The sequence below is a fragment of the Hyperolius riggenbachi genome, chromosome 7, assembly GCF_040937935.1.
Source record: "Hyperolius riggenbachi isolate aHypRig1 chromosome 7, aHypRig1.pri, whole genome shotgun sequence".
Taxonomy (NCBI): Eukaryota; Metazoa; Chordata; class Amphibia; order Anura; family Hyperoliidae; genus Hyperolius; species Hyperolius riggenbachi.
This window is the reverse complement of record NC_090652.1, coordinates 85,050,336-85,076,685: the sequence shown is the minus strand read 5'-3', so window position 1 is coordinate 85,076,685 and position 26,350 is coordinate 85,050,336. Positions and strand designations below refer to the sequence as shown.

Sequence of the window (26,350 nt, the reverse complement as noted above, 5' to 3'; positions counted from 1 at the left end):
CGCATATAGGTGCATCCCTCAGCTGTAGCCTAGTGACGCGTTTTGTTACTATGGTATCAGGAGGCGGGACGACAGAGCAACGCATAATGGAACGGCTTCTGATAGTAGAACGGGCTTGCTGTATTGGATCTTTAAACAAGCTCCAGGGACACATACTAGATACACAACCCAAATCCCCCTCGAACAACCCCCTCGGCTGAAATTCGTCCAGCGTATATGAAGCTTAAATGAAGACTATAGATAATTTCTCTTTTAGCTTACAATTGGTAAATGGAAAGTTACTTTTTAGTTTTTCTGGTGCTTTACACCATTTGATTGGTTTTTCAAATATGACATTAGCTGGACCTGCATCACTGTGTTGTCTTGTCTCGTCTCCTGTAACGTAGCTGATTCAGACCCCCAGCACCACGCCACTGGGCCTGATCATGTTGAAGACAACATCTGAGGAGCTGGCTTGTCCCCGGGAGGACCTCAGTGTGGCCAGGAAGGAGGAGCTCCGCAAACTGCTGCTTGATCAAGTGCCAACAGTTCTAGGGCTGCTAACAGGTAAATGCGCTGGACCGCGGCTGATTTCCCAGTGAGATGATGCTCTTCTCAAGATGCTAGCAGGAGTGTAGAGTGAGCAGCAGCCACTGGGTACCTAAAGTTGGAGTTGGTACTTTTTTTTTTTTTTTCTTTCTGACTCTAATAAAAAAAAGTAAGAAAAAAAATTAAGTGTTTTCTATTTTATAGAACAGTTGTAATAAAAACTTGTATAGACAGTAATGAATGACAGCACTTAGTCAACAAACTAGAAACTAATCAAAAACCAGTTACTTGTACTGTTGAAATAGTCACTGAACGTTCAAATCTGATATACAGATCTGATTGTGACTATATGTGTGCACAAAGGGACATCTGATGTATAATAACTATAAATCACTATAATAACTACATCTCTTCTGTAAGAAGAAACCCAGTGTCAGTATTGTTACATTCAGCAGAAATATGCTAACTGATGTTTTAATTTAAATTACGTTACAAAAGAGTATTCATTTTGAGTTGTAATATATTTAAACAAGTGCATTTGAGTGTTAACACGTGTAACTATTGTCAGCTTCAGGACCAATTCCACATGATTTTCACATTTTCAAACTCTCTTTGTGAAATAATCTAACTTGATATACAGTATTATTAAATTTGGAGTTAGTGTCTACCATGTAATCACTGTTATATAGTACGACTGTATTCTACGTGTACGCTCCCTGCAGGGCTTATATGATTGATTTGAGAATGTTGTGCACATTGAACACAGATTAATTGGCCATCACCTGTAAACCTGGTTCAAATTGTGCATGAAAAATGTTTAATAGAAGAACAGTATATTGCTATGTAACCCACATTTTCCCAGTCAAGCTTAGCCTAGGCTGTATAGATGTGCGGAATTCTACTCCCAGAACCTTCTGCGAGACCAAGTATTCTTTTCACTGGCTTCAGAACTCTCAGTAAACATTCTACAGAGCAGCATCTGCCAGGACAAAAGATGTTGCCATTTGTGATAAATTTCAAAATGTATATCAGAGAGAGGAAAGATATTTTACAAATAGGCAAACACTGACTAAATCAATTTATAAAGTAATATGTAAACATTTTTATTCATTACGTATTTATTAAGCTATTACACATTTGGACGGTTTTATCCCTCCCCTGTTCCTGTCAGCATGTCGTCTGTAGGTCAGACTGCTGCTGTCCCTCCTTGTTTCACTCTGCGTAGGGGTTTATACTGTAGTGTGATAGTAGAATAAAGGTTCTGATACCTAATCTAGTAGTGTTTTTTTAGAAAAGTCTGCTGATGTCAAAATGTCATGGACTGAATAGGGGGCAATAAAGCGGAGCCAAACCAAACATTTTTTTTAATTCAAAATATTTACTGTAGTTGCACCACTCTGACACATACAAAGATAAACACTCCTTCAAGCCTATGAGCATTTCAGTGCATGCTTTTCGCCCGTCTCTTTTCATAACTAGGGTTATACAGGTGGCAGCCATTACTTCTGAGCTTAGTAGGAGGTTTTAGATCATTGGTGTGTGTCATCAGCTACCCTCCCTCATAGGGGCGTCGTCTATCTCACACAAGTTAAGATCACCTCCCCTGTGACATCATCAGTAGCAGCCTGTAGTTTGTTTTTGTTATCTTCTCCACCAGTCTGCCGGATTCTGTCCAGGCAATATGAAAGGAAGGGAGGGGTTCTTCCAATAAATGTAAAATAATTTATATTTCTCATCATGCAGCTGAAAAAAGGCTGCTATTTATTATTATAAGTTAGAAAATAGTTTTAATTTCTGAAATCTTGTATTTTTAATTTGGGTCCACTTTAATATTTGTCTAGTTCAGATCGATAATGTGGGTTATCGCCCACATCTATCTCCACCACCCCCACCCACCCCCTTTTTGCCATTTTTTTTTTTAGGGATGTGTGTTTTAGTACTGTCTTTGTGTATAGCTTATTATTTCCTTTTGTTTTAGTTTTTTTTTTTTTGTCTCGCCCACAGGCGTGCTGGAGAGTATCTGGGATAAGCACAGCGTCACTGCTGCCACTCCCCCACCTTCCCCCACTGCTTCAGATGCCGGTAATTCCGTACGCCACCTCCTGCCTTCTCTGCTTCCACCTTCTCTCTGCATGTACATGCCATAAATCCCTCCCATTCTGCTGCTAGTGTATGTGCCTACAAAATTCAGTGGCTTTTAAAGTAGACCTGAACTCTTGCACAGGACAGAAGGAGAACACAGAGAAATGCACCCTGTATGTATTTGGAGAGTTTAGCTTGTCTAATTCCCCCCTCTAATCAGAACTGTAGTTTGATCTCTCAGCTGTGTCTGCTTCCATGAAAGCAGGACGTAGAAACACTGCAAATTTATTGCAGGATTTGTATCAGCTGTAAGACAGAAATGTTTTTCTTTAAAGGCTGTTATGCTGTTGCATATGTTTTAGAGCAGAGAGGAAGTTCTGAGTTCAGGTCCGCTTTGAGGAAAGAAGCATATTTACCTCCTTAGTGTTCTCCAGGATCGCAGGTCTCTCTGGGTTCTGCCCTGCAGGGCTGAGGGGAACAGCTGAATTCCGATTTCGTCGAAATTTCGTGTACCGCATGCGAAAACCGAGTTTCGTGTTCCGAATTTTCGTGTTCCGAGTGCATTTCTATTGAATTAAATAGTGTTAACTTCTGCGGTTAATTGTAAAGCCCCCGTACATGCTATCATCACCAAATTTGGCATGTATATTAAGCAGATGAGTAGGAACATGGTAAAAAAAAAAATTGTGAAAAGAGCTTATAGTTTTTGAGCAAATCGATTTCAAAGTTTCATAAGAAAAATGTTTTTTAAACTGTGTAAAATGACACTGCTGCAGAGCAGGTTACTGCATTCCGAGTTCTGTATACATATTGTATACATTTCATGAAAACAGACAGCGTGGGGTCCCCCCTCCCAAGCCTCCTTAACCCCTTGTCCCCCATGCAAGCTGGGATAGCCAGAATGCGGAGCCCCGGCCACGTGGGGCTTCGCACCCTGAGCTATACCAGCCCGCATGGTCCATAGTATGGGGGGGCTCTGGAGGAGAGGGGCAGCCAACCTCCCCCTCTCCCCCAGAGCCCTTGTCCAATCCATGGACAAGGGGCTCTTCCCCACCTCCGGTGCCCCAGGGGGAGGTGGGGGCCGCCGACGTCCTGGGGGGTTCATGGTGCCATCCGGGGTTCCCCTTTAACAAGCGGACCCCGGAAGCCGCCCCCTCCCCAGGAGAAATGAGTATAGGGGTACACGGTACCCCTTACCCATTTCAGCAGAGTTAAAAAAAAGAAATTAAAACACGACAACGAAAAAAGTCCTTTATTGTTCTAAATTAACCAGGGATACTTACCTTGCAATAATCTCACGCCAGTAACCTCAGGAGTGGTCCCACGCCGGTATCCTCTTAGGACATCTCACCACCCTCCCACACTGACTAACTCCCACCACTGAATGGTCACAGTCAGCCTCTGCATCTGTATAGCAGAGGCTGAGAACACGAAAATTTTGCCTTTAAAACAAGAAATTTCGGCAAACAGTGATGCAATAAAAATGGCCACTGGGAAATCCCTGATCGCTGGGGGCCACACCAGAGTGGCGAAACCAGTGATTTTTCACATAGATGGTGGGTCCAGGTGACCAGAGCAGGAGGTGCCCTAATCCCCTGGACCCACCCATTCATGTGAAATAACGCGTATTCTGACACTCTGAGGTGGCCTCTGGGGAACTGGGATTCCCCAGCAGCCATTTTGTTTATGACACTGTTTGCCGAAAATTCTTGTTTTAGCAAACAATTTTCATGTTTCTAATTTATGCAATACAGATTGCAGACGCTGTCTACAGCCATTCATCCCCAGGAGTTCTGCAGGATCGGCAGGTGCGCGGGATCTCCCAAGAGGATAGAGGGGGGCACAGCGCAGGAAGGTGGGAAAGTGGGCACAGAGTGGCGGGGAGGAGTGGAAGCCTCCCCTCCCTCACCTAGGGTCAACCTTCCGTGCTCCCCCCTCCAAAATTGCAGCGGCAGCGAGCGGGAATCACTTACCGAGAAAAGAGCTCTGTGTGCCGCTGCTGGTCTGGTCTCCTGCATTGCATTGTCCAATTACGCTCTCACAGGAAGTACTGCGAGAGCGTGATTGGACAGTGTCAGTGCAGAATACTAGACCAGCGGCACACAGAGCTATCGGTCGCAGTAAGCCGTTCCGCTGGTTGGCTGAAATTCTGGAGGTGGGGGGGGAGTGCGCAAGGGGGGGGCCCTAGGTGAGGGAGGGGAGGCTTCCCCCCCTCCCCGCCGCTCTGTGCTCACTTTCCCACCTTCCTGCGCTGTGCCCCCCTCTATTCTCTTAGGAGGTCCCGCGCACCTGCCGATCCTGCAGAGCTCCTGGGGATGAATGGCTGTAGACAGCCTCTGCAATCTGTATTGCATAAACTAGAAACATGAAAATTGTTTGCTAAAACAAGAATTTTCGGCAAACCGTGTCATAAACAAAATGGCTGCTGGGGAATCCCAGTTCTCCGGAGGCCACCTCAGAGTGTCAGAATACGCGTTATTTCACATGAATGGGTGGGTCCAGGGGATTAGGGCACCTCCTGCTCTGGTCACCTGGACCCACCATCTATGTGAAAAATCACTGGTTTCGCCACTCTGGTGTGGCCTCCAGCGATCGGGGATTTCCCAGTGGCCATTTTGATTGCATCACTGTTTGCCGAAATTTCTTGTTTTAAAGGCAAAATTTTCGTGTTCTCAGCCTCTGCTATACAGATGCAGAGGCTCAGCCTCTGCTATACAGATGCAGAGGCTGACTGTGACCATTGAGTGGTGGGAGTTCGTCAGTGTGGGAGGGTGGTGAGATGTCCTAAGAGGATACTGGCGTGGGACCACTCCTGAGGTTACTGGCGTGAGATTATTGCAAGGTAAGTATCCCTGGTTAATTTAGAACAATAAAGGACTTTTTTCGTTGTCGTGTTTTTATTTCTTTTTTTTAACTCTGCTGAAATGGGTAAGGGGTACCGTGTACCCCTATACTCATTTCTCCTGGGGAGGGGGCGGCTTCCGGGGTCCGCTTGTTAAAGGGGAACCCCGGATGGCACCATGAACCCCCCAGGACGTCGGCGGCCCCCACCTCCTCCTGGGGCACCGGAGGTGGGGAAGAGCCCCTTGTCCATGGATTGGACAAGGGCTCTGGGGGAGAGGGGGAGGTTGGCCGCCCCTCTCCTCCAGAGCCCCCCCATACCATGGACCATGCGGGCTGGTATAGCTCAGGGTGCGAAGCCCCACGTGGCCGGGGCTCCGCATTCTGGCTATCCCAGCCTGCATGGGGGACAAGGGGTTAAGGAGGCTTGGGAGGGGGGACCCCACGCTGTCTGTTTTCATGAAATGTATACAATATGTATACAGAACTCGGAATGCAGTAACCTGTTCTGCAGCAGTGTCATTTTACACAGTTTAAAAAACATTTTTACTACGAAACTTTAAAATCGTTTATTTCAAAAACTATAAGCTCTTACCATGTTCCTACTCATCTGCTTAATATACATGCCAAATTTGGTGATGATAGCATGTAAGGGGGCTTCACAATTCACCACGGAATTTAGCACAATTGACTTCAATGTAAACACGAAATCGGTACTCGGAATTGCAGAATTTTCGAGTTTCGAGTGCTTACTCGGAACTGCCAAATTCCGATGGCAAACTCGAAATTCGGAATCCGAGAGCTCAGCCCTGCTGCCCTGTGCCACGTATTGCTGCGGTCTCCAGGGGTGACCATGCATGCCTATTTCCTCCCAGGCTACTTTCTTGTCAGGAGGAACTGGCACTACTAAAGTGGTCAAGTCTGGTCAGATCTGTGTATGGGCATCCTATGTAGGGAACCCAGTTAAATTATCCTTTTAATGCAGTTTGGAGGGAGCAGAGATATGAATTCAGGTGTGGACACAATAATCCCTTTACAGCCAAGCTTCAGGTTCAACTAAAATTACCCTTTCACCCCAAATCAGGCAGTGTGTAGAATTGTCATTCATGCATATGAGAAGATCCCGACTCAAGTCCTTTAATACTGGGTACTCACAATACCACTTCCCTTTCAATCGATGTGATCGAACCCATTATTTCGGACAGTTCCGATCAATCACTGGAACGATTTTGGGAAGGTAAAATGGGAAAATCGATCCTGTTATCGATCAGGAGCAGTTTGGACATGTACACACAATGCAACTTCCTGTTAGATTACCTGTCGATCTGATGGGAAATTACATTGTGTGTACTCAACATAAAGGATGGTACAAGTGCCTTGTATATACTTATCGTTACTGCTTTAAAGCAGAATATAACCCTGCATTTCAACTTTGCTCTAAAACATTATTTACAGCATATTATATGCAACCAGCATTTTTTTACTAGACCAGCATTGGGAGGGTTACATACAGAGCTTTAAAGTTCCGTGGAGAGAAATGCAGACGCATCCGAAGTTTAGATAGATACATTTAAAGAGAATCTGTACTCTAAAATATTTACAATAAAAAGCATACCATTCTATTCCTTATGTTCTCCTGTGCCCCTCTGTGCTGTTTCTGCCACTCCCTGCTGCAATCCTGTTTTGTAATTAACAGTTTTAGACAGTGTTTACAAACAAAAGACTGGCTTCTAACCAGAGTATCATAGGCTGAGAACTAGCTTACTGTGTGACTCATGCAGAGCTTGGAGGGGGGGTGTAAAGCTTCTGCCAATGACAAGCAGTGCTGCACATTCCAGCCTCAGCCCGACAGACAGGACAGAGGAAAGGAGATGAGATTTATATCAGAGACAGTGCAAGTAGGAAAGGCTGCAGTAAGACAGACCACATTAGAACAGTAATAGGAACTTGTAGGACAGAAGAAATAAGGCTCAACATTTTGTTACAGAGTCTCTTTAAGTAAACACAATGTAACAAGTGAGGAATGTCTCTCTCTCTCTCTCTCTCTCTCTCTCTCTCTCTCTCTCTCTCTCTCTCTCTCTCTCTCTCTTCTCTCTTCTCTCTCTCTCTCTCTCTCTCCGGGAGCTCTTGCACAGTCAGAGTGAGTCACATTCCACACTTATTACATTGTGTTTACTTGTATGTATCTAAACTTCGGATGTGTCTGCATTTCTCTCCACGGAACTTTAAAGCTCTGTGTGTAACCCTTCCAATGCTGGTCTAGTAAAAAAAAAAAATGCTGGTTGCATATAATATGCTGTAAATGTTTTAGAGCAAAGTTGAAATGCAGGATTATATTCCGCTGTAAAGGACATGACATTGTTTCATCTAGCTGGCCGAAAGAATAAATCTCTACACGATGAGTGTCACTCAACTAGAGTTTCTCTAGTTTGTGTGTAGTTGGAGTAGATGGATCACTTGTACATAGAGGTGTCTGGGTATTTCCTTCACCTCAGCCCTGATTTTTTACCTAAGGGAGGTTTGTGAATGGTGTGTATGCCGTTGGTGATGAGCATTAGATGATATCGGGGGCTTCTCCCTAGCCCTCCATCTATATGCGCTCTATCTTCTATAGCCAGACCTGCAGCAGTTTTAAGCCCGCGTTCCGGCTGCTGCAATGCATGCTGCGTGATGTAGTCCAATGTGAGTGCAGGTCCTGGCTGGGCACTTCAAACTGTGGCACCTGCAGGTCTGGCTGGAGAAGATGGTGAAGAGCATACAGATGTGGAGATAGGGACCAGCCCTGTGAACGTAAGTAATGCTGCCACCCCTCCCTCCAACAGACCACAGTTTTTACAAACTCCCCTAAAGGTGAGGTTTGCTTTTTATATATTTTATAAAATCACTGCTAAGATCGTTTGAAAGCCGCTATTTTCCGGCTGTAATGCAAACATTGGGCTACAGTGGTGGTTGTTTAAAGAGTACTTAAGGCCAAAATGACAGAGCCGGTCATGACAGGCCCTGTGTAGATGGGGGGTGGGTTTGCAGGGCTACATACTCTCCTGTCCTGACGCCCTCCCTCCAGGCAGGTAATCGCTTCTCCTCCCCTCATTTGGGCCCTGACATTTGTTTTTTTTAACTGGCCGCTGAAATTCAGGCGACGCCCACCTGTGTAGCCCCCCACCCCACCAGCTCAGCAGCCATGGCCTGATTGGTGGCTGGGGGTGGGCCACGGCCATGCAGATGGAGGTTCCTGAAGAGCTGCCGCAGTCTCCGGAAACGTATCCACCGCAGCACTGCTGAAGAGGGGGTGGAGCCTTTCTTGTTCCCTGCAGACATCAGGATAGGTACGTATTTAACTCCACGACCCCCTCCATCCATCCTCATGGCCTCAAAGAAATAGTTTTTGCTTTTAGCAGTCAGTTTACGCTTTCCTAATGTCTTATTGTAATAATCCTAATGGGACATTAAATATGCGCAGCACTCATGTTGCAGGTGAATACAGCATCCGTTCCAGAAGGCATTTTGTAGTAAGTGACGACATGTCTTGTAGGGTACAAGGAGGTATTCAGAGGAAGCCGCCTTATTTTTGATCTGATATAACATCAGCTGGATCAATAGTAATCAGATCTGCTGGATCTGCAGTAATGTGCCGCTGGGGTGGTTGGTTGTGCTATATGTGTGTGTGTGTGTGTGTGTGTGTGTACCGTATATACCGTATATACTTTTATATATTGTTTCTGCTGTCTCTATAACTGACCCTGTAAACCTTCTAGAACGTGCTTCCTGTAGCTGCACAACATTTTGGGAGCGTTCAGGTCACACTCTATAATATAACTTTCACAGAGTTAAAAAAAAATTTTGTGTGTTTTTCTACTACTATATGTATTTTATCACTCTATTGTGTCTTCCGGTGTGTGAGAGATCATTAGTGTCTGTGTTGCTTATTTCCTTCCTGTTCACAAGAGTCTGTGGCTTCCTTGTGTAATAAAGCCTCATCCCTTTTCTTACAGCACGGGCAAGTTTCGTGAGAATCGCATGTTTGACTTTTATTTTGAGGTCGTCAACCACAGAATATAAATTGTGCTTTATATAGTGCTATATTGCCAATTTGGCTATATTGCCAACTTTAAATATAAATTTAAAAAAAATACGCACGCGCACACACACGTTTGCAAAAGTATGCCCCTTTGAAGTTTTCCACATTTTGTCACATTACTGCCACAAACATGAATCAATATTATTGGAATTCCATGTGAAAGACCAATACAAAGTGGTGTACACGTGATAAGTGGAATGAAAATCATACATGATTCCAAACATTTTTACAAATAAATAACTGCAAAGTGGGGTGTGCGTAATTATTCAGCCTCCTTTGGTCTGAGTGCAGTCAGTTGCCCATTTACATTGCCTGATGAGTGCTATTGACTAAATAGAGTGCACCTGTGTGTAATCTAATGTCAGTACAAACACAGCTGCTCTGTGACGGCCTCAGAGGTTGTCTAAGAGAATATTGGGAGCAACAACACCACGAAGTCCAAAGAACACACCACATAGGTCCAGGGATTAGGTTGAGAAATTTACAGCAGGCTTAGGCTACAAAAAGATTCCCAAAGCCTTGAACATCCCACGGAGCACTGTTCAAGCGATCATTGTGAAATGGAAGGAGTATGGCACAACTGTAAACCTACCAAGACAAGGCTGCCCACCTAAACTCACAGGCCAAACAAGGAGAGCGCTGATCAGAAATGCAATCAAGATGCCCATGGTGACTGGACGAGCTGCAGAGATCTACAGCTCAGGTGGGGGAAGCTGTCCATAGGACAACTATTAATCGTGCACTGCACAAAGTTGGCCTTTATGGAAGAGTAGCAAGAATAAAGCCATTGTTAACAGAAAGCATAAGAAGTCCCGTTTGCAGTTTGCCACAAGCCATGTGGGGGACACGGCAACCATGTGGAAGAAGGTGCTCTGGTCAGATGAGACCAAAATGGAACTTTTTGGCCAAAATGCAAAACGCTATGTGTGGCGGAAAACTAACACTGCACATCACTCTGAACACACCATCCTCACTGTCAAATATGGTGGTGGCAGCATCATGCTCTGGGGGTGCTTCTCTTCAGCAGGGACAGGGAAGCTGGTCAGAGTTGATGGAAAGATGGATGGAGCCAAATACAGGGCAATCTTGGAAGAAAACCTCTTGGAGTCTGCAAAAGACTTGAGACTGGGGCGGAGGTTCACCTTCCAGCAGGATAACGACCCTAAACATAAAGCCAGGGCAACGATGGAATGGTATAAAACAAAACCTATCCATGTGTTAGAATGGCCCAGTCAATGTCCAGATCTAAATCCAATCGAGAATCTTTGGCAAGATCTGAAAACTGCTGTTCACAAATGCTGTCCATCTAATCTGACTGAGCTGGAGCTGGTTTGCAAAGAAGAATGGGCAAGGATTTCAGTCTCTAGATGTGCAAAGCTGGTAAAGACATACCCTAAAAGACTGGCAGCTGTAATTGCAGCAAAAGGTGGTTCTACAAAGTATTGACTCAGGGGGCTGAATAATTACGCACACCTCACTTTGCGGTTATTTTTTTTTTTTTTTATGTTTTGGAATCTTGTATGATTTTTGTTCCACTTCTCACATGTACACCACTTTGTATTGGTCTTTCACGTGGAATTCCAATAAAATTGATTCAGGTTTGTGGCAGTAATGTGACAAAATGTGGAAAACTTCAAGGGGGCCGAATACTTTTGCAAACCACTGTATGTATGTGTGCGTATATGTGTGTCTCTATCTATCTATCTATCTATCTATCTATCTATCTTTCATATACAGTGGAGGAAATAATTATTTGACCCCTCACTGATTTTGTAAGTTTGTCCAATGACAAAGAAATGAAAAGTCTCAGAACAGTATCATTTCAATGGTAGGTTTATTTTAACAGTGGCAGATAGCACATCAAAAGGAAAATCGAAAAAATAACCTTAAATAAAAGATAGCAACTGATTTGCATTTCAGTGAGTGAAATAAGTTTTTGAACCCTCTAACAATAAAAGACTTAATACTTAGTGGAAAAACCCTTGTTTGCAAGCACAGAGGTGAAACGTTTCTTGTAATTGATGACCAAGTTTGCACACATTTTAGGAGGAATGTTGGTCCACTCCTCTTTGCAGATCATCTCTAAATCCCTAAGGTTTCGAGGCTGTCTCTGTGCAACTCTGAGCTTGAGCTCCCTCCATAGGTTTTCTATTGGATTAAGGTCCGGAGACTGACTAGGCCACTCCATGACCTTAATGTGCTTCTTCTTGAGCCACTCCTTTGTTGCCTTTGCTGTATGTTTTGGGTCATTGTCGTGCTGGAACACCCATCCACGACCCATTTTCAGTTTCCTGGAAGAGGGAAGGAGGTTGTCGTTCAGGATTTCACGATACATGGCTCCGTCCATTTTCCCGTTAATGCGATTAAGTTGTCCTGTGCCCTTAGCAGAAAAACACCCCCAAAGCAAAATGTTTCCACCTCCATGCTTGATGGTGGGGACGGTGTTTTGGGGGTCATAGGCAGCATTTTTCTTCCTCCAAACACAGCGAGTTGAGTTAATGCCAAAGAGCTCTATTTTGGTCTCATCAGACCACAGCACCTTCTCCCAGTCACTCACAGAATCATTCAGGTGTTCATTGGCAAACTTCAGACGGGCCTGCACATTTGCCTTCTTGAGCAGGGGGACCTTGCGAGCCCTGCAGGAATTTAATCCTTTGCGGTGTAATGTGTTTCCAATGGTTTTCTTGGTGACTGTGGTCCCTGCTAATTTGAGGTCATTCACTAACTCCTCCCGTGTAGTTCTAGGATGCTTTTTCACCTTTCTCAGAACCATTGACACCCCACGAGGTGAGATCTTGCGTGGAGCCCCAGAGCGAGGTCGATTGATGTCATTTTGTGCTCCTTCCATTTTCAAACAATCGCACCAACAGTTGTCACCTTCTCTCCCAGCTTCTTGCTAATGGTTTTGTAGCCCATTCCAGCCTTGTGCAGGTCTACAATTTTGTCTCTGACTTCCTTGGACAGCTCTTTGGTCTTTCCCATGTTGGAGAGTTTGGAGTCTGATTGATTGATTCTGTGGACAGGTGTCTTTTATACAGGTGACTAGTTAAGACAGGTGTCCTTAATGAGGGTGACTAATTGAGTAGAAGTGTCTAACCACTCTGTGGGAGCCAGAACTCTTAATGGTTGGTAGGGGTTCAAAAACTTATTTCACTCAATGAAATGCAAATCAGTTGCTATCTTTTATTTAAGGTTATTTTTTCGATTTTCCTTTTGATGTGCTATCTGCCACTGTTAAAATAAACCTACTATTTAAATGATACTGTTCTGAGACTTTTCATTTCTTTGTCATTGGACAAACTTACAAAATCAGTGAGGGGTCAAATAATTATTTCCTCCACTGTATATGTGTGTGTGTGTGTGTGTGTCTTAAAAATATTAGTCATATTACCTGTGTCCATTTTTTCTAAACCAGAGTTGATCTAGGAGTATCCAGCGCATACATATGAATTGGGCGCAGGATACAGCCGATATACGGCTTATCCTTCTGCTGCACAAGTTTCCGGTGGCGTTAAATACTATTCCTCCTCCAGGTCCACGTGGATAGTGGAGAATAATGTAATTTGACTTCCAGCTATTGCTGGAGGCATACAGTGTTTTAAAATCAACTTCCGCTCAGTCTTGTGATGGCGTCGAAGTTACTGACTGTGTGCCGCTATAGCCGTAATTCCTATTATTGTGTGGCATAATTCCCTTCCCCAGCTTTGTTTTCACTTTACCTGTGTGCGTGGTTGCTTAGCTGCTCAGGTATTTGTAGGGGCTGTGGTATGCGCAATCCCTGTCCCTGTTGAAGAGAAGCACCCCCAGAGCATGATGCTGCCAGCAGCCATATTTGACTGTCAAATTTGGTTTCTTTGGTTACTTTTGGCTGTATAAGGCCTGTTACAAATCTACAACTCGTGCAGGAGGCGTTCTCCTGCACGCGTTTTACTAGCCTGCGGCTGTCATCGGGAACCTGCGGTGCGACGCTGAGTAGCGGTGGTAATATAAATTAACCCGACGGGTAAACGCCGATTCCTGACGATAAAATGCGCCGGGATAAGTCGTACCGCAACGCATCGAAACGCAGCCTCTGGTGTGAAAGGTAAAATGAAAGTCTATGGACTTTCCTTTTACCTTGGTTAACGCAAAGTATAGACTTTGCGTTAAAACGCTGAAAAAGGGCTCTGGTGTGAAAGAGCCCTAAGGTGCTCTAGATCAGTGCTGTCTAACTTTGTGGACATGGGCCCATATGCAATTCACCTTTTCACCTGAGTTTTCTCCTAGGAGATAATTTTTCATCTTCGATTTAAAATAACTTTCCAGCACTTTTCAACTAAAATAATACCAAAATGTAGGTGAAAAAGTGCTATCAAAATTATTTTGAGTATTTTCTTGCTTTCTGGTGGCTTAAAAGGCATTTTAATGACAAGTTTAAAATTATCACCTAGGAGAAAACTCAGGTGAAAAAGGGAATTGCATATGGGCCATGGAGTCTTGGTCTGGAGGGGGTGGAGCAGCAACATCCTGGCTTTGGGGGGCAGAGAAAAAGAGGTGTGCATGGCAGAAGTAGTGAGAGGAAGTGGAGTGACACCGCAAACGGACTGGACATAGCAAGAGCTCTCGAGGGGGCCAGATGTCGCAGGCAGGCTCTCATTTGGACAGTCCTGCCCTAGATTGCAACTTTGTGTGCCTCCCATTTATAGTAGTGAGGAGACAACTTAGTCGGTTTTCGGACAGGTAATTAGTTAAATGTTGCACTATTTTGTTGTTTTTGTTGACCGTCAAGAGGGAGTCCTTTAGCATTCACTCGTAGGCCTGTCAACTTGGCACCAAGGAGAAGCAAGCTATGGGTTTTGGGCAGTGAACTGACATGTCACCGACTCTTGGCCATTACTTTGTTGCCAGTAAAACTGATATTTAAAGAGTCTGAAGCCAATAAAATTGCCTTTTTTTTTATTTCCCAGAGCTCTCCAGCATTATGATCAAAGATGATTCGCTACATCCTCATGGCAGAATGATGTATTTAACCCCCCGAAATCCCGGGGCAAAATTCTACGACTTTCCAAGTCATAGATTTTGCTGCCCGGGGGAGGCAAAGCTGAGCGCTGTAGCTCTGCCTCCAGTCCAATCAATCTCCGCCTCTCCCCATTTCTCTCCATGAAAGAAGACTGAGGGGCAGACAGAGGAGGAGATTGACTTCACTGGAGGCAGAGCTACTGCGCTCAGCTCTGCCTTTTCCAGGAAGTAACGCACTATTTTGCCCCGGGGATTAAATAAATCGTTCTGCCGCTGGAATGCAGCAAATCATCTTTGATCATACTGCTGAAGAGCACTGGGAAATACAGGTAAATTTATTGGCTTCATACTCTTTAAGAATTCCAGCCCTGGTGGCTTTTGGCGTGCATGCACAATCCTGCACATGTGTGAATGTGCATGGACTTGTGTCCATATGCAGACACCGCTGTATAAGGGCATTTTGGTGCCTTGGCGTTTCTGTGCCTTTCCTTGTTAATGCATACACACACTGCACTGCTTCTGGCTTTGCTGTCAGTTATCATCAGCTTCAATAGTGTGTGTGCCACCTTGCTCAGTGTTCCTTATCCCTTGCAGCTGACTCTGCCTATTACCAGACCAGAGCTGTGGAGTCAGAGCAATTTTTGGGTACCTGGAGTCGGAGTTGGATGATTTTTGTACCGACTCCACAACCCTGTACCAGACTGCCTTCCACCTTTTTCCTGCCTCTGCTTCTTCTGCCTGCGACTTGCCTCAATATCTTGCTTTTCATTTTGATTCACATCTGTGAACCACAATCACTCATCTTTTGTATGTTAAATGACAGTTGTCTCCTGCCTGTTCCTGGTCTTCATCTCTTGAGCCTGACTGAGTTTGATCCATCGTCCTCATGGCAGCATTCTACCGTGGAGCCACCAGTTCTCCTGCCTTCACTTGGATAGTCCCAGGGGTTGTGACCTGGTAGCAAAGTACCCGGCTGCCCGCTAGGGGTAACGGCCTATTAAGGCTTGCGGGTGCTGTGGTGAAGATCAGTGGGTACTTAGATTCCATGAACTTGTAAAGCCTATGCCTATCACAGGCTCTGCCTCTGACACAGGAGACCTGGATTCAAATCTTGGCTCTTCCTGTTCGGCTTACTGAGTTCAGTAAGGCGTTCTTGGTACAGCCTACTGAGTGCGCTCTAGTGGCTGCCTCGTAAGTGCTGCCCGGAGAAAAGCACTATACAAATACTTGAAGAATTATAATCATCATAAATAGTCATTTTTACAAAAAATTGAGATACAACTAAAGTTTTAGTGTTTTCAAAACATTTTTAGTGATAGTTGGAATGATAGGTCCACTTTAGCTATCAAGAAACCCATGGTTTTGCAATGAAAACCAAATGGTGTCCACTTTAACCATGACTGGGTTAGATCCTGAGAAAGGCAGGGCTGTGGAGTCTGTACAAAAATCTTCCGACTCCTCAGTTTATGAAACCTCCGACTCAGGTACCCAAAGTGGCTCCAACTCCTCGACTCTGACTACGTGGTCTAATGCATACCAGGGCTGCGGATTTAGTACAAAAATCATCCGACTCCTCAGTTTATGAAATAGACTCCGACTCCAGATACCCAAAATTACTCAGACTCCTCGACTCAGACTACATCTCCGACTCCACAGCCCTGGAGAAAGGTGTGGTTCTGTCCAGGTCTGCATGGAGTGCTGCATTGGAATCCCTGAGCCAAAATGATCAAACTGTCTCAGTGATGCCGGATCAAACTCTGCAAACTTAGCTTGTAGAGAGCTGAATAATACAGTATGTCACCACAGTGATTTCTTGGTCCAATAATGTTCTTTTGGGTATCTACCCATCACGTCTGCTATTCCTTTGGTGCAAATCAAATACGTTTTGCATTATGCAATCGATGCCTCTCAATTTTTATATTTTTATTTCTTGAGAGTTCGCACAATAAACTTTTTAGAAAATGCATGCTAAAATGTTTAAGGTGGAGGGTAAACAAGTCTCCTGCAGGGAAATATTGACCTTTTCAAGATTTATAAAATGTAAATGCTTCTGACCTTTTAATGTGTAGAGCCAAAGCTTTGTATGTTTTGAGGGAAAAAAAAAGATTAGAGATACCATGGTGGGCTGTTAAAAATCAAGATTTTGTAAAGAATTTTTGGAATTGGGTGAGGAACAGAAGTGTTTAGTTTTTAACAGTGACATTTGATACGGCCTCTGCCTGTGAAACATGAGGTCGTGAGTTCGACTCCTGGGTCAGAAAGAACATTTGAAGAAGGCACTCCACAGGCTCAAGCCTGCATTTGATTTATTTACTAACATAACACGTTATAAGCACTCTGACCCCTCCTCGGTTGTACATCTCACTGCTATTTAACCACTTTGTCTTACTGGGTTTTTACCCCTTAAAGGCTCAGGTAAAAAGTGAAGGTGCGGAGGGTAGAAGGGTGAAAGCAAATGCTTACTGCACTTTTCGCTCCCCTCCATCAGGGGGAGACGAAGGGACCTATTAGGAAAAAAGGGGTTTTGGAGCACTACTTTTTGGCATTTCTTTTTAACTTTTGGACTGTTACAAGCCTTTCTAAAGTGTATAAGGTGACCATCAGCACAAAAGTCAGACAATTGGCATTGTTTATAGGGGCATGAAGATGGCAGCCTCTGTATTCCTCTTACTTCAGATTCCATAAACTTCAGCTTTCTGAACTCTGTTATGTGGTTTGTGGTAGTTCTTTTTAATTAACCTCCACTCCGCTAATCTCCATCCATTTTTGCTGCAGCTGTGCCTGTTCCTTTGCTTTTGAACTAATGCAGCGGTGTGCCGTTTTTCATTTTGTTGGTTGTCCATTCTTTGTTGCTCATTCTTGTGCTCTACTCTTTACAGATGACCTGCTCACTAACCTTGTGCACACCCCCGCCTTGACTAAGCAGCTGAGCCAACCCCCGCCAAGCCTGGAGGCAGAAAGCGAGCGTATCTGTGCCCTGGCCCTGGAGTGCCTCTCCCACCTGTTCAGCTGGATCCCCCTCTCCGCCAGCATCACCCCTTCACTCCTGACCACTATTTTTCACTTTGCCCGCCTGGGCTGTGACACCAGATCACGAAAGACTCCTGCCGTTATCAACAACTCTACCGCCACTATGAATGGTGGCAACAACAGCCCCCCGGCCCCCTTGACACTGCCCTCCTCTCAGAATGACAGAGACCGATTGGGAGTGCTAGCGATGTCCTGTATTAATGAACTCATGTGTAAGAACTGTGTGCCCCTGGAGTTCCAGGAATACCTGTTACGTGTGTGCCAGCAGACGTTCTATCTCCTGCAGCGAATTACACGGGAGACGAATGCCCACAGTGTGCGCAATCGGCTAGAGGAGCTGGACGAAAGGTGAGCCGTAGGGTGCCTAAGCACTGTATGTATGTATGTATGTATGTATGTTTAAAAGCCCTTCAGTAATCATTATGTGAGTTGCATAGCTATGTTTTGAGGAAGAAGTGTAATGTGTCATAATTGTTAGGCCTAAAACCAAAAGTTAGTGTTTTTTTCTGTTTGGTTTGTTTTTTGTTCAGTGTAATTTGCCTTCTTAAAGGACACCCAAGGTGACATATGACATGAGATGGACATGGGGTATGTACAGTACCAAGCACACAAATAACTAGGCTGGTTTTTTTTTGTTTGTTTTTTTTTACTTTCTCTGCCTGAGGCCTTGTCTGTCCGCGGTGGGCTTTTTTTCTCTGCTTTTTTTTTTCTATAGTTTTCCAGAGATTTTCTGCTTGTTTTTGTGTACGTTTTTGTGAACGCTTTTGCAGATCGCTTCTGTCTTTTGATCCGGAACAAATAAATACAATGTTTTTTGTTTTGTTTTTTTGTTTGTTTTTTTAAACGCTCACGCAATCGCTTGCCAAAGCGATTTTTGTGAGTGTTTTGCATTTTTCCTATACCTTCCATTGAGGCAACTCGCCTCAAAAATGGCCCAAGCACCGATTTTTCAAAACCGATCGCAAATGAACCGCTCTAATATGAACTCTCTCATAGAGAATCATTGCACGTGCGCTTTCTTCGCCCGTGCTTAAAATTTTACAAAAATGCCTATAATGTGAACAAGGCCTAAAAGAGTTAAAAATCAGGTATGCAAGTGACTGTCTGGGTCGGGACCGGGTCAGACTAGTAACCTTCACTGATAAGGAATTACAGTCATAAGACGCATTCCTGACAGAAAATGGCTTCTAAGAGCAGACAAGATAAAAAGGGGCGATAGTTCATAGATTTTAACCAGGGCTTTGGAGTCGGGTCAATTTTGGGCACCCGGAGTCTGAGTTGGAGTCGGAGTCATGGTTTCAGAAACTGAGGAGTCGGGAATCGGAGTCGCATGATTTTTGTACAAAATTCACAGCCCTGTTAAGTATTAGACTAAGGAGTCGGAGTCGAGGAGTCGGGAGTCTGAGCAATTTTGGGTACCCGGAGTTGTAGTTGGAGTCGGAGTCGTGGTTTCAGAAACTGAGGAGTTGGAGTCGGAAGATTTTTGTACCGACTCCACAGCCCTGATTTTAACTCTGGCATACTTCAATGAATGTGTCATTGAGTTGAGGCTATGGAACAGTAAAAGTTTAACATTAGATTTAAATATAAAATAAAACTATGGGATAGCTAAAAAGTCACTTTTAGGAGAATGGCCACAATTGTTTCTCATAAAAAAAAATTTCACTTCGGATGTCCTTTAAAACAGAAGGTATTTGCGATAATTCAGCTTTACGTGAGCTACTGTGGCTTTCCACAATGCATCACTACTGAATATGCTAATCATCATTTCTTTATGCCCCTAAAGCCAGAGTTACTTCCAGAACAGCTGGTGTAATGCAAGATTATCAAATAATTTTACTGTGAACAATAGGCCATAGATATGTATCAAAATCACTGCAAATTGAAACCATTAAAACACTTTAAAAACCATTAAGCCACGCCCTGAGGAAGCCTATGGGGTGAAATCTCTAGGTGGGAGGAGCTACAGAAGGCCAGCCACCGCTACTGTTCCATGCTGCCTGGAATCTGATTCCCCGATACCACACTGAAACGCTGTGTAGGTGAATTGCAACCTGTATCAAGTGAACTATCTGCTTGTCACTTAAGTGCTGATTGCTTCAAGGCTGGACTGGCTTGCTAATATTGCCTTTTGTAGCCTTATTACGCCGTGGAACTTGTGTATCTTGGATTTTAAACATAATAGCCGTCTTTCACTTGAATTGAGGGAATTCCCGCTCTGTGCTATCGCCAACTGGTTGGAACTGTGTATGCAGGCTAACAGTGAGGAATTCAGTGAGCTGATTCAGTGCAATAGCTATTGCAACCTTCAGAGTTCTATCCATATTGCATGGTACACGTGGATGGTTTGCGATCCAGTAAAGTGAGTGGTATGTGGGTGTGCCTGCGGCATGTGTAGATGTGGGGGGCGTGCTTGGTTATTCCTGGGGCTCTTGTAGTGTTTTTAATAGATTTGAAACGGTAAATTCTAAAAAAAAAAAAAAAAAAATACCATGGTATACGGTATTATACAATTATTTGGACCCGGGGCCCCCCTTACAATGTACCCCACTCCCTCGGCATGCATATGATTAAGCCACTGGGAGATTTGGGGTGCTGGGTAAAACTGTAAAAAGGCTCACCCTGCTCCTGCAAAAGTCCTGGTGGAGTTAGAGATAAATGTAGACCATAATAGGTTGCTGCAGCATAGGTAGCCAGGGATAGGTGTAGCCGGTAGTAGGTGGCCGCAGCACAGGTAGCCAGGGGATAGGAGTAGCCAGTAGTAGGTGGCCGCAGCATAGGTAGCCAGGTGATAGGGGTAGCCAGTAGTTGGTGGCCGCAGCATAGGTAGACAGGGATAGGGGTAGCCAGTAGTAGGTGGCCACAGCATAGGTAACCAGGGATAGGTGTAGGCAGGATGGGTGCCCACAGTATAGCGAGCCGAGAGGGGGATGAGGGATGGGGGACGCAGCGGCGGGGATACATAAATACTTGCTGGCGGGTCTTGCATTGCAAAACTTGATTTTTGGTAAAGTGAGGCATGGGCTAACTTTTGTTCGTGCTTTCTATACATGCAGTTAATTCTGAGTTAAAGGCCGACAAGCAGTTGGTCTACCTGCACATGAGGTGTTGGTTTTCACCCAGTGCAGGCGACTCCTAAACTGCTCTTGCCAATTGAAGACCACTCATATTCTTACAACTGTTATGTAATGCAAGATTATAGCTTACTTGTGCTCATCAGTACATGGCAGGGATTGATATGGCTCTATGGGATAGGGCTTGGACCAGTACAACACAATACCCAAGCTGCTCAGGGTGACCCAAACCAGTAGGAAGGTATAGGGCAGTGTTTCCCAACCATGTCCTCAAGGCCCACCAACAGTGCATGTTATGTGGAAATCCACACAGATAGACAATTAGTGTCTCAGCAAAGCTGATTAACTCACTTGTGGATGCTTGTGGTTTCCTGCAATACATATACTGTTGGGGAGTTTTGGTATAGGATCAATAGAGACCAAAAAGCCCTTCTACTATTGCTACTTGCTATACATCAGCTGTTCTGGATGTGAGCCTGGCTTCAGGGGCTTAGAGATAATTTGCATATTCAGCAGTTATACAGCCTCAATTCACTAAGCAGTTTAGACTAGTCTACTGATGGTTTAGTGTAATGTTTTCGACCTATTTGGTGTAAAACATTCGGTAATTAGGTCGGTAAAGGAGGGGTAATGATCAAAAGATGCAATTCACAAAGGCAAATGAGTAATCACGCCCACTTTTTCTGAGATTAGACCAGCTAATTTCTGTCAGTCATAGCTACCCATTTGTGAATTGCATCTGAATGTTTTAGACCAGGTCTAAAAAACAGGTCTAAAACATTTGGTAATTGGTGAATTCCCTTGTGATGCAACTGATTTACACCAAACCATCAGTAGACTAAAAAACCATCAGTAGACTAGTCTAAAGTGCTTAGTGAATTGAGGCCATTGTGGGAAGTCAGTCTCTCACTTTAAAGCTGAATTATCCCAAATACCCTCTGTTTTAAGAATGCAAAATACACTGAGCGTTGCTTTTTATTGTGATTGCTTTTTTTTTTTTTTTTTTTTAGTCTCCTAAAAAAAATTTTTTTTGTGGTTTTGGGTCACCCTAAGCTGCTTGGGTATTCTGTTTTGTGTGTGTTTTTATTTTCTTGTTTTGTTTTTGAGTGTGATGCCTATAGGAGGGATTTGGATGCATTCCTGCATTACTGCACGTATCAGTGTACGTCTTGGAAGGCGTACGCCACCACAGTGGAAATGCGCCCTCGATGTATGATAAAGTTCCTGTTAAAAGGATAAAGTTCCTGCTTAAATTGATTTTAACATTTTAGAAACAAATGATTGGTTGGTAATGTATTTTACAGTGTAAACATGGTCATGTGACCCTCACTGTCACTATTCCTATCAGGGCTGTGGAGTCGGTCCAAAAATCCTCCGACTCCGACTCCTCAGTTTAGGATTCCTCCGACTCCACGACTCCGACTCCTCTAATTTGCATATTACAATTTTGTTGATTAAAAGTATGTAACATGAAATTCGTCTCTTAACTGCCAACGCTTAGGAATTTTACAAGACAACTGAAGTGAGAAGGATATGTAGACTACTATATTTATTCCCTTTAGACTAAAACTAGTCCTTGGTAAGAGTACTTGTAAAAGGTACAAACCGGAACAAAGAACTATCAGGCCCTAGGCAATGTAAGTGTGGGTACATCTAAGAATGATGTGCAGGTACTCTGCAGGGGAATAAGGAGATTCTTCCTCTATTACACATTCTTCATGCACAATCTGAACTATGGGCGATAGACAACACCTCTGTGTTCAATGTGCACAACATTCTCAGTGGATTCCCTGCAGCTCTGTGGGGAGTGCATATGTAGAGTATAGTACTACTGTGTAACAAAGTAAACCTGAGACAGATGAAATTAAAGTTTTATACATACCTGGGGCTTCCTCCAGCCACCTTCAGGATAATCAGTCCCTCGTTGTACTCCTCCACCACCTGGATCTTCTGCTATGAGTCCAGGTACTTGAGCCAGTCGGGCGTAGTGCGCATGCACACACTCCGCCGCCAGGAGCATACTACACCTGTGCAGCACTATTGCGCAGGTGCAGAATGTTCCTGGCTGTGGGAGCGGCATGCGGCCGGACTGCGCTGACTGGCTGAATTACCAGGACTCATAGCAGAAGATTCGGGTGGTGGAGGACAGCGAGGGACTGATTAGCCTGAAGGGGGCTGGAGGAAGCCCCAGGTATGTATAAAACTTTACTTTTCATCCGTCTCAGTTACCCTTTAATTTGTAGTCACCAAACCAAATTTTAATAACATATCAAATTATTTGATTTCATGAGCAAAGAGAGTGCATACATTTGCATAAATCAGCATCAATGCGGAATTATTTCCATCTCGTTGACCATCTCTATTAGTGACACGGCTACACATCAGGCTTTATTCTTACAGCATAGATGTTATTTAGTATATATAAGAGATTCCTGTGTACACATCATATATACAGTCACAATCAGATCTGTATATCTGACCTTAAAAATACGGGGACTGCTTTATTGAAGCAGCACAAGTAACTAATTTTGATTGGTTTATTTCATTTTTGTGGACAAAGCACAGCTATTACTGTATATGTACTGTATATATACATTATTTTTAATGACTATTATCTGAGAAATAGAACATTTTATCATATTTTCTATTTTAATTACAGTTACAAATTCATTAGGAGTCGGAGTCGGTGCATTTTTTCCCGACTCCGACTCCAGGCACCCAAAATTGTCCGACTCCGACTCTGACTCCACAGCCCTGATTCCTATACAGCCAACACACAGTGCTTCTCCAACTTAACTGGTTTCTGTCAAGTTCCCCTCTCTGTACATCTTAGTGGCGCTATAGGATCCAGAGCCTTCCACTTGCCAAATAACTTAACAAAATTATTAATAGTGAATGTCTTTGCATTTCTAAAGGTGATATTTCCTGAACAGATAATAAAACCGTATAAATGTACGAACAACATATAGCATGTTGGACTGTTGTCTTTGGGAACCTAAACTGAGAAGGATATGGATTTTTTTCCTTTTAAACTACCAATTGCCTGACTCTCCTGCTGATCCTGTGTCTCTAATACTTTTAGCCACAGCCCCTCAACAAGCATGCAGATCAGGTGCTCTGACTGAAGTCAGACTGGATTAGCCGTATGCTTGTATCAGGTGTGATTCAGCCACTACTGCAGCCAAAGAGATCAGCAAGACTGCCAAGCAACTGGTATTGTTTAAAAGGAAACCCATATCCATATCCCTCTCAGTTAAGGTTCCCTTTAATCCAGCAGCACGGTGGCTTAGTGGTTAGCGCTCCTGCCTTGCAGTGCTGGGTCCCCGGTTCAAATCGCAGGCGGATCAACCTTTGCAAGGAGTTTGTATGTTTTCCCCATGTCTGCATGGGTTTCTTCTGGGCACTCCGGTTTCCTCCCACATCCCCAAAAACATACAGATAAGTTAATTGGCTTCCCTCTAAATTGGCCCTAGAGTACGATACATGCACTAAATGATACTTACATAACCTATTACTATGGTAGGGATTAGATTGTGAGCTCTTCTGAGGGACATTTAGTGACAAGACAGTAGACACTGTACAGCGCTGCGTAATATGTCAGCACTATATTAATACTTAAATAGAAATAAATAAATCCTCTTGTTGTCTCATAAGGGCTCGTTTCCACTATGCAGAGCAGGAACCATGCGTCAGCGCGGCTCTGCTTTGCACATTACTCCCCCGGGGGCAGTGTTTGTAATCTCATTCATTATAGTGAATTGGATCGTGGGCACAATCGCCCCTAAATGCCAAAGTTCAGTGGTGACTCAGCGCACGTATGGAAACAGCAGACAGTGCAGGCTATGCATTCTCTGAAGTCCCTGCGATCGCATTTCCATAAGCGCAGCTAAAAGCGCGCACATGGAAACGAGCCCTAACAAAGGCCGCATGCCCTGAACACGCTAGTGCGCTTCTGTCCGCTTTTTATCAGCACATCAATGTTACAGACGCGCATTTCTGAAAAGCAGACAGAAGCGCAGCAGTGTGTTCAGGCCCTAGTGGACAAAGGTAATGCTGAAAGGCAGTGCAAAGCTTGTATAGCCTCAATATGGCCATATGCGAGAACTTCAATATACAAACGTGACAGAAGATGGTGGCGTAATAAACACCCCAGAGAAAATTCCTGAGGGAAAACATTAACCTGAAAACTTAACCAAACCACCCATGACAAACAGACTGGCTCCACCCAATTTTCTCGGCCACTGGGGCTGAGTGGATGTAGTCAGGTAATCGTAAATAAGAGATTAACAAGCTGAGGCAAAATAATATGGTCAATGTATCCCAAGCAAAGATACTAGCTATGCAGTGCTGGAACCAAACACTATGTACTTTTTAAATCTATAATGTCAAGTGGAAAGTTTGTCAGAGAGAGAGAGAGAGAGAGAGAGTTTATACTGACAGTTTGCACCTCAAGAAACTTTCCATCTTTAAATTACTACAAGGCCTCTTTCCCACCAGCAAAAATCAATTAACCCTTTGCACACTCACATGCAAATGTTCAAACAAATGCATTCACAGATTCACTCATCCAGGCACAACTGTTATCCCTACAGCTAAATTAAAATCCAGGGTTTTAGTTCACAGAAGAATGCATTCTTATGCTTAGTCACCTATACTGCGTAGAAGTACCCAGGTAAACATAGGTGTCCTAACTCTGGCCCTGTAACATGCATAGTGCAGACATGCAAACACATTCATTGCATTGGCCGTGCGATTGGTAAGATGCACTGTCTTTCCCAGGAGAGGAAGTTAGGATGTGTGCTCCTAATCCATTGATAGGTTTGATGCAATGAATGTGTTTGCATGTCTGCACTATGCATGTTACAGGGCCAGAGTTAGGACACCTATGTTTACCTGGGTACTTCTACGCAGTATAGGTGACTAAGCATAAGAATGCATTCTTCTGTGAACTAAAACCCTGGCTTTTAATTTAGCTGTAGGGATAACAGTTGTGCCTGGATGAGTAAATCTGTGAATGCATTTGTTTGAACATTTGCATGTGAGTGTGCAAAGGGTTAATTGATTTTTGCTATTTCTAGCCACACCCCCTTCAGCACCTCCCTTTCCCTAATAATTTATTTAATGTCCTAACTAGAGGCGATGTGCCTGGATATATGTATGTTTACTCTTTCCCACCAGGACGTTGCGTTTTAGGGGACGTTATAGGTCGCATAACGTGCCCCTAACGCAACGCCTGGTGGTGTTGTAGGAGGACGCTACCAAGAGCCGCGTTATGCAGCTCTTGGTGCGCCTTTTTTATGCTATGGGATGTGGAGACCACGTGATCCGCATCACGTGGTCCCGCCGGCTAATCGCCGCACAGAGCGGCCGCTCCAGGAAGTAAACACTGCACGTCACTGAGTGCAATGAATATTAATTAGCCATGTGGCTGGCCGCGGAGGAGGAGGGGGAGACCACCTCCTCCAACATTACTGAGCATGTGCAAACAGTCTAACGCGGCTTTGTTTGAACGTGCTGCGTTACAATGTAACGCAACGTGGGCACTGTGAACAGCCCATTGATTTTTCATTGCTGTGCGGTGGGCTGCGTTACAGGCTGCACTAAAGTGCGCCTGTAACGTCTTACTGTGAAAGCAGCCCAAATGTTAGAACCAATACTTTATTTTTATTTTTTAAATCTTACTATAAGGATTAAAGGACACCTGAAATGAGAGGTCTAT

General features: G+C 44.1%; 1 protein-coding gene across 2 annotated transcripts in view; it reads left to right on the top strand.

Annotated features, from left to right (window-relative positions):
• The window catches only part of XPO6 (exportin 6), a 102,352-nt gene that overhangs the window by 30,853 nt on the left and 45,149 nt on the right, over positions 1 to 26,350 (top strand). Inside the window, exons 5-7 of one of the 2 annotated variants that reach the window (XM_068244190.1) lie at positions 387 to 546; positions 2,533 to 2,610; positions 17,407 to 17,905. In XM_068244190.1, the coding sequence (XP_068100291.1) occupies positions 387 to 546; positions 2,533 to 2,610; positions 17,407 to 17,905 (737 nt within the window). The remainder of the gene's footprint in view (positions 1 to 386; positions 547 to 2,532; positions 2,611 to 17,406; positions 17,906 to 26,350) is intronic. The other variant, XM_068244191.1, reaches the window with a different exon arrangement.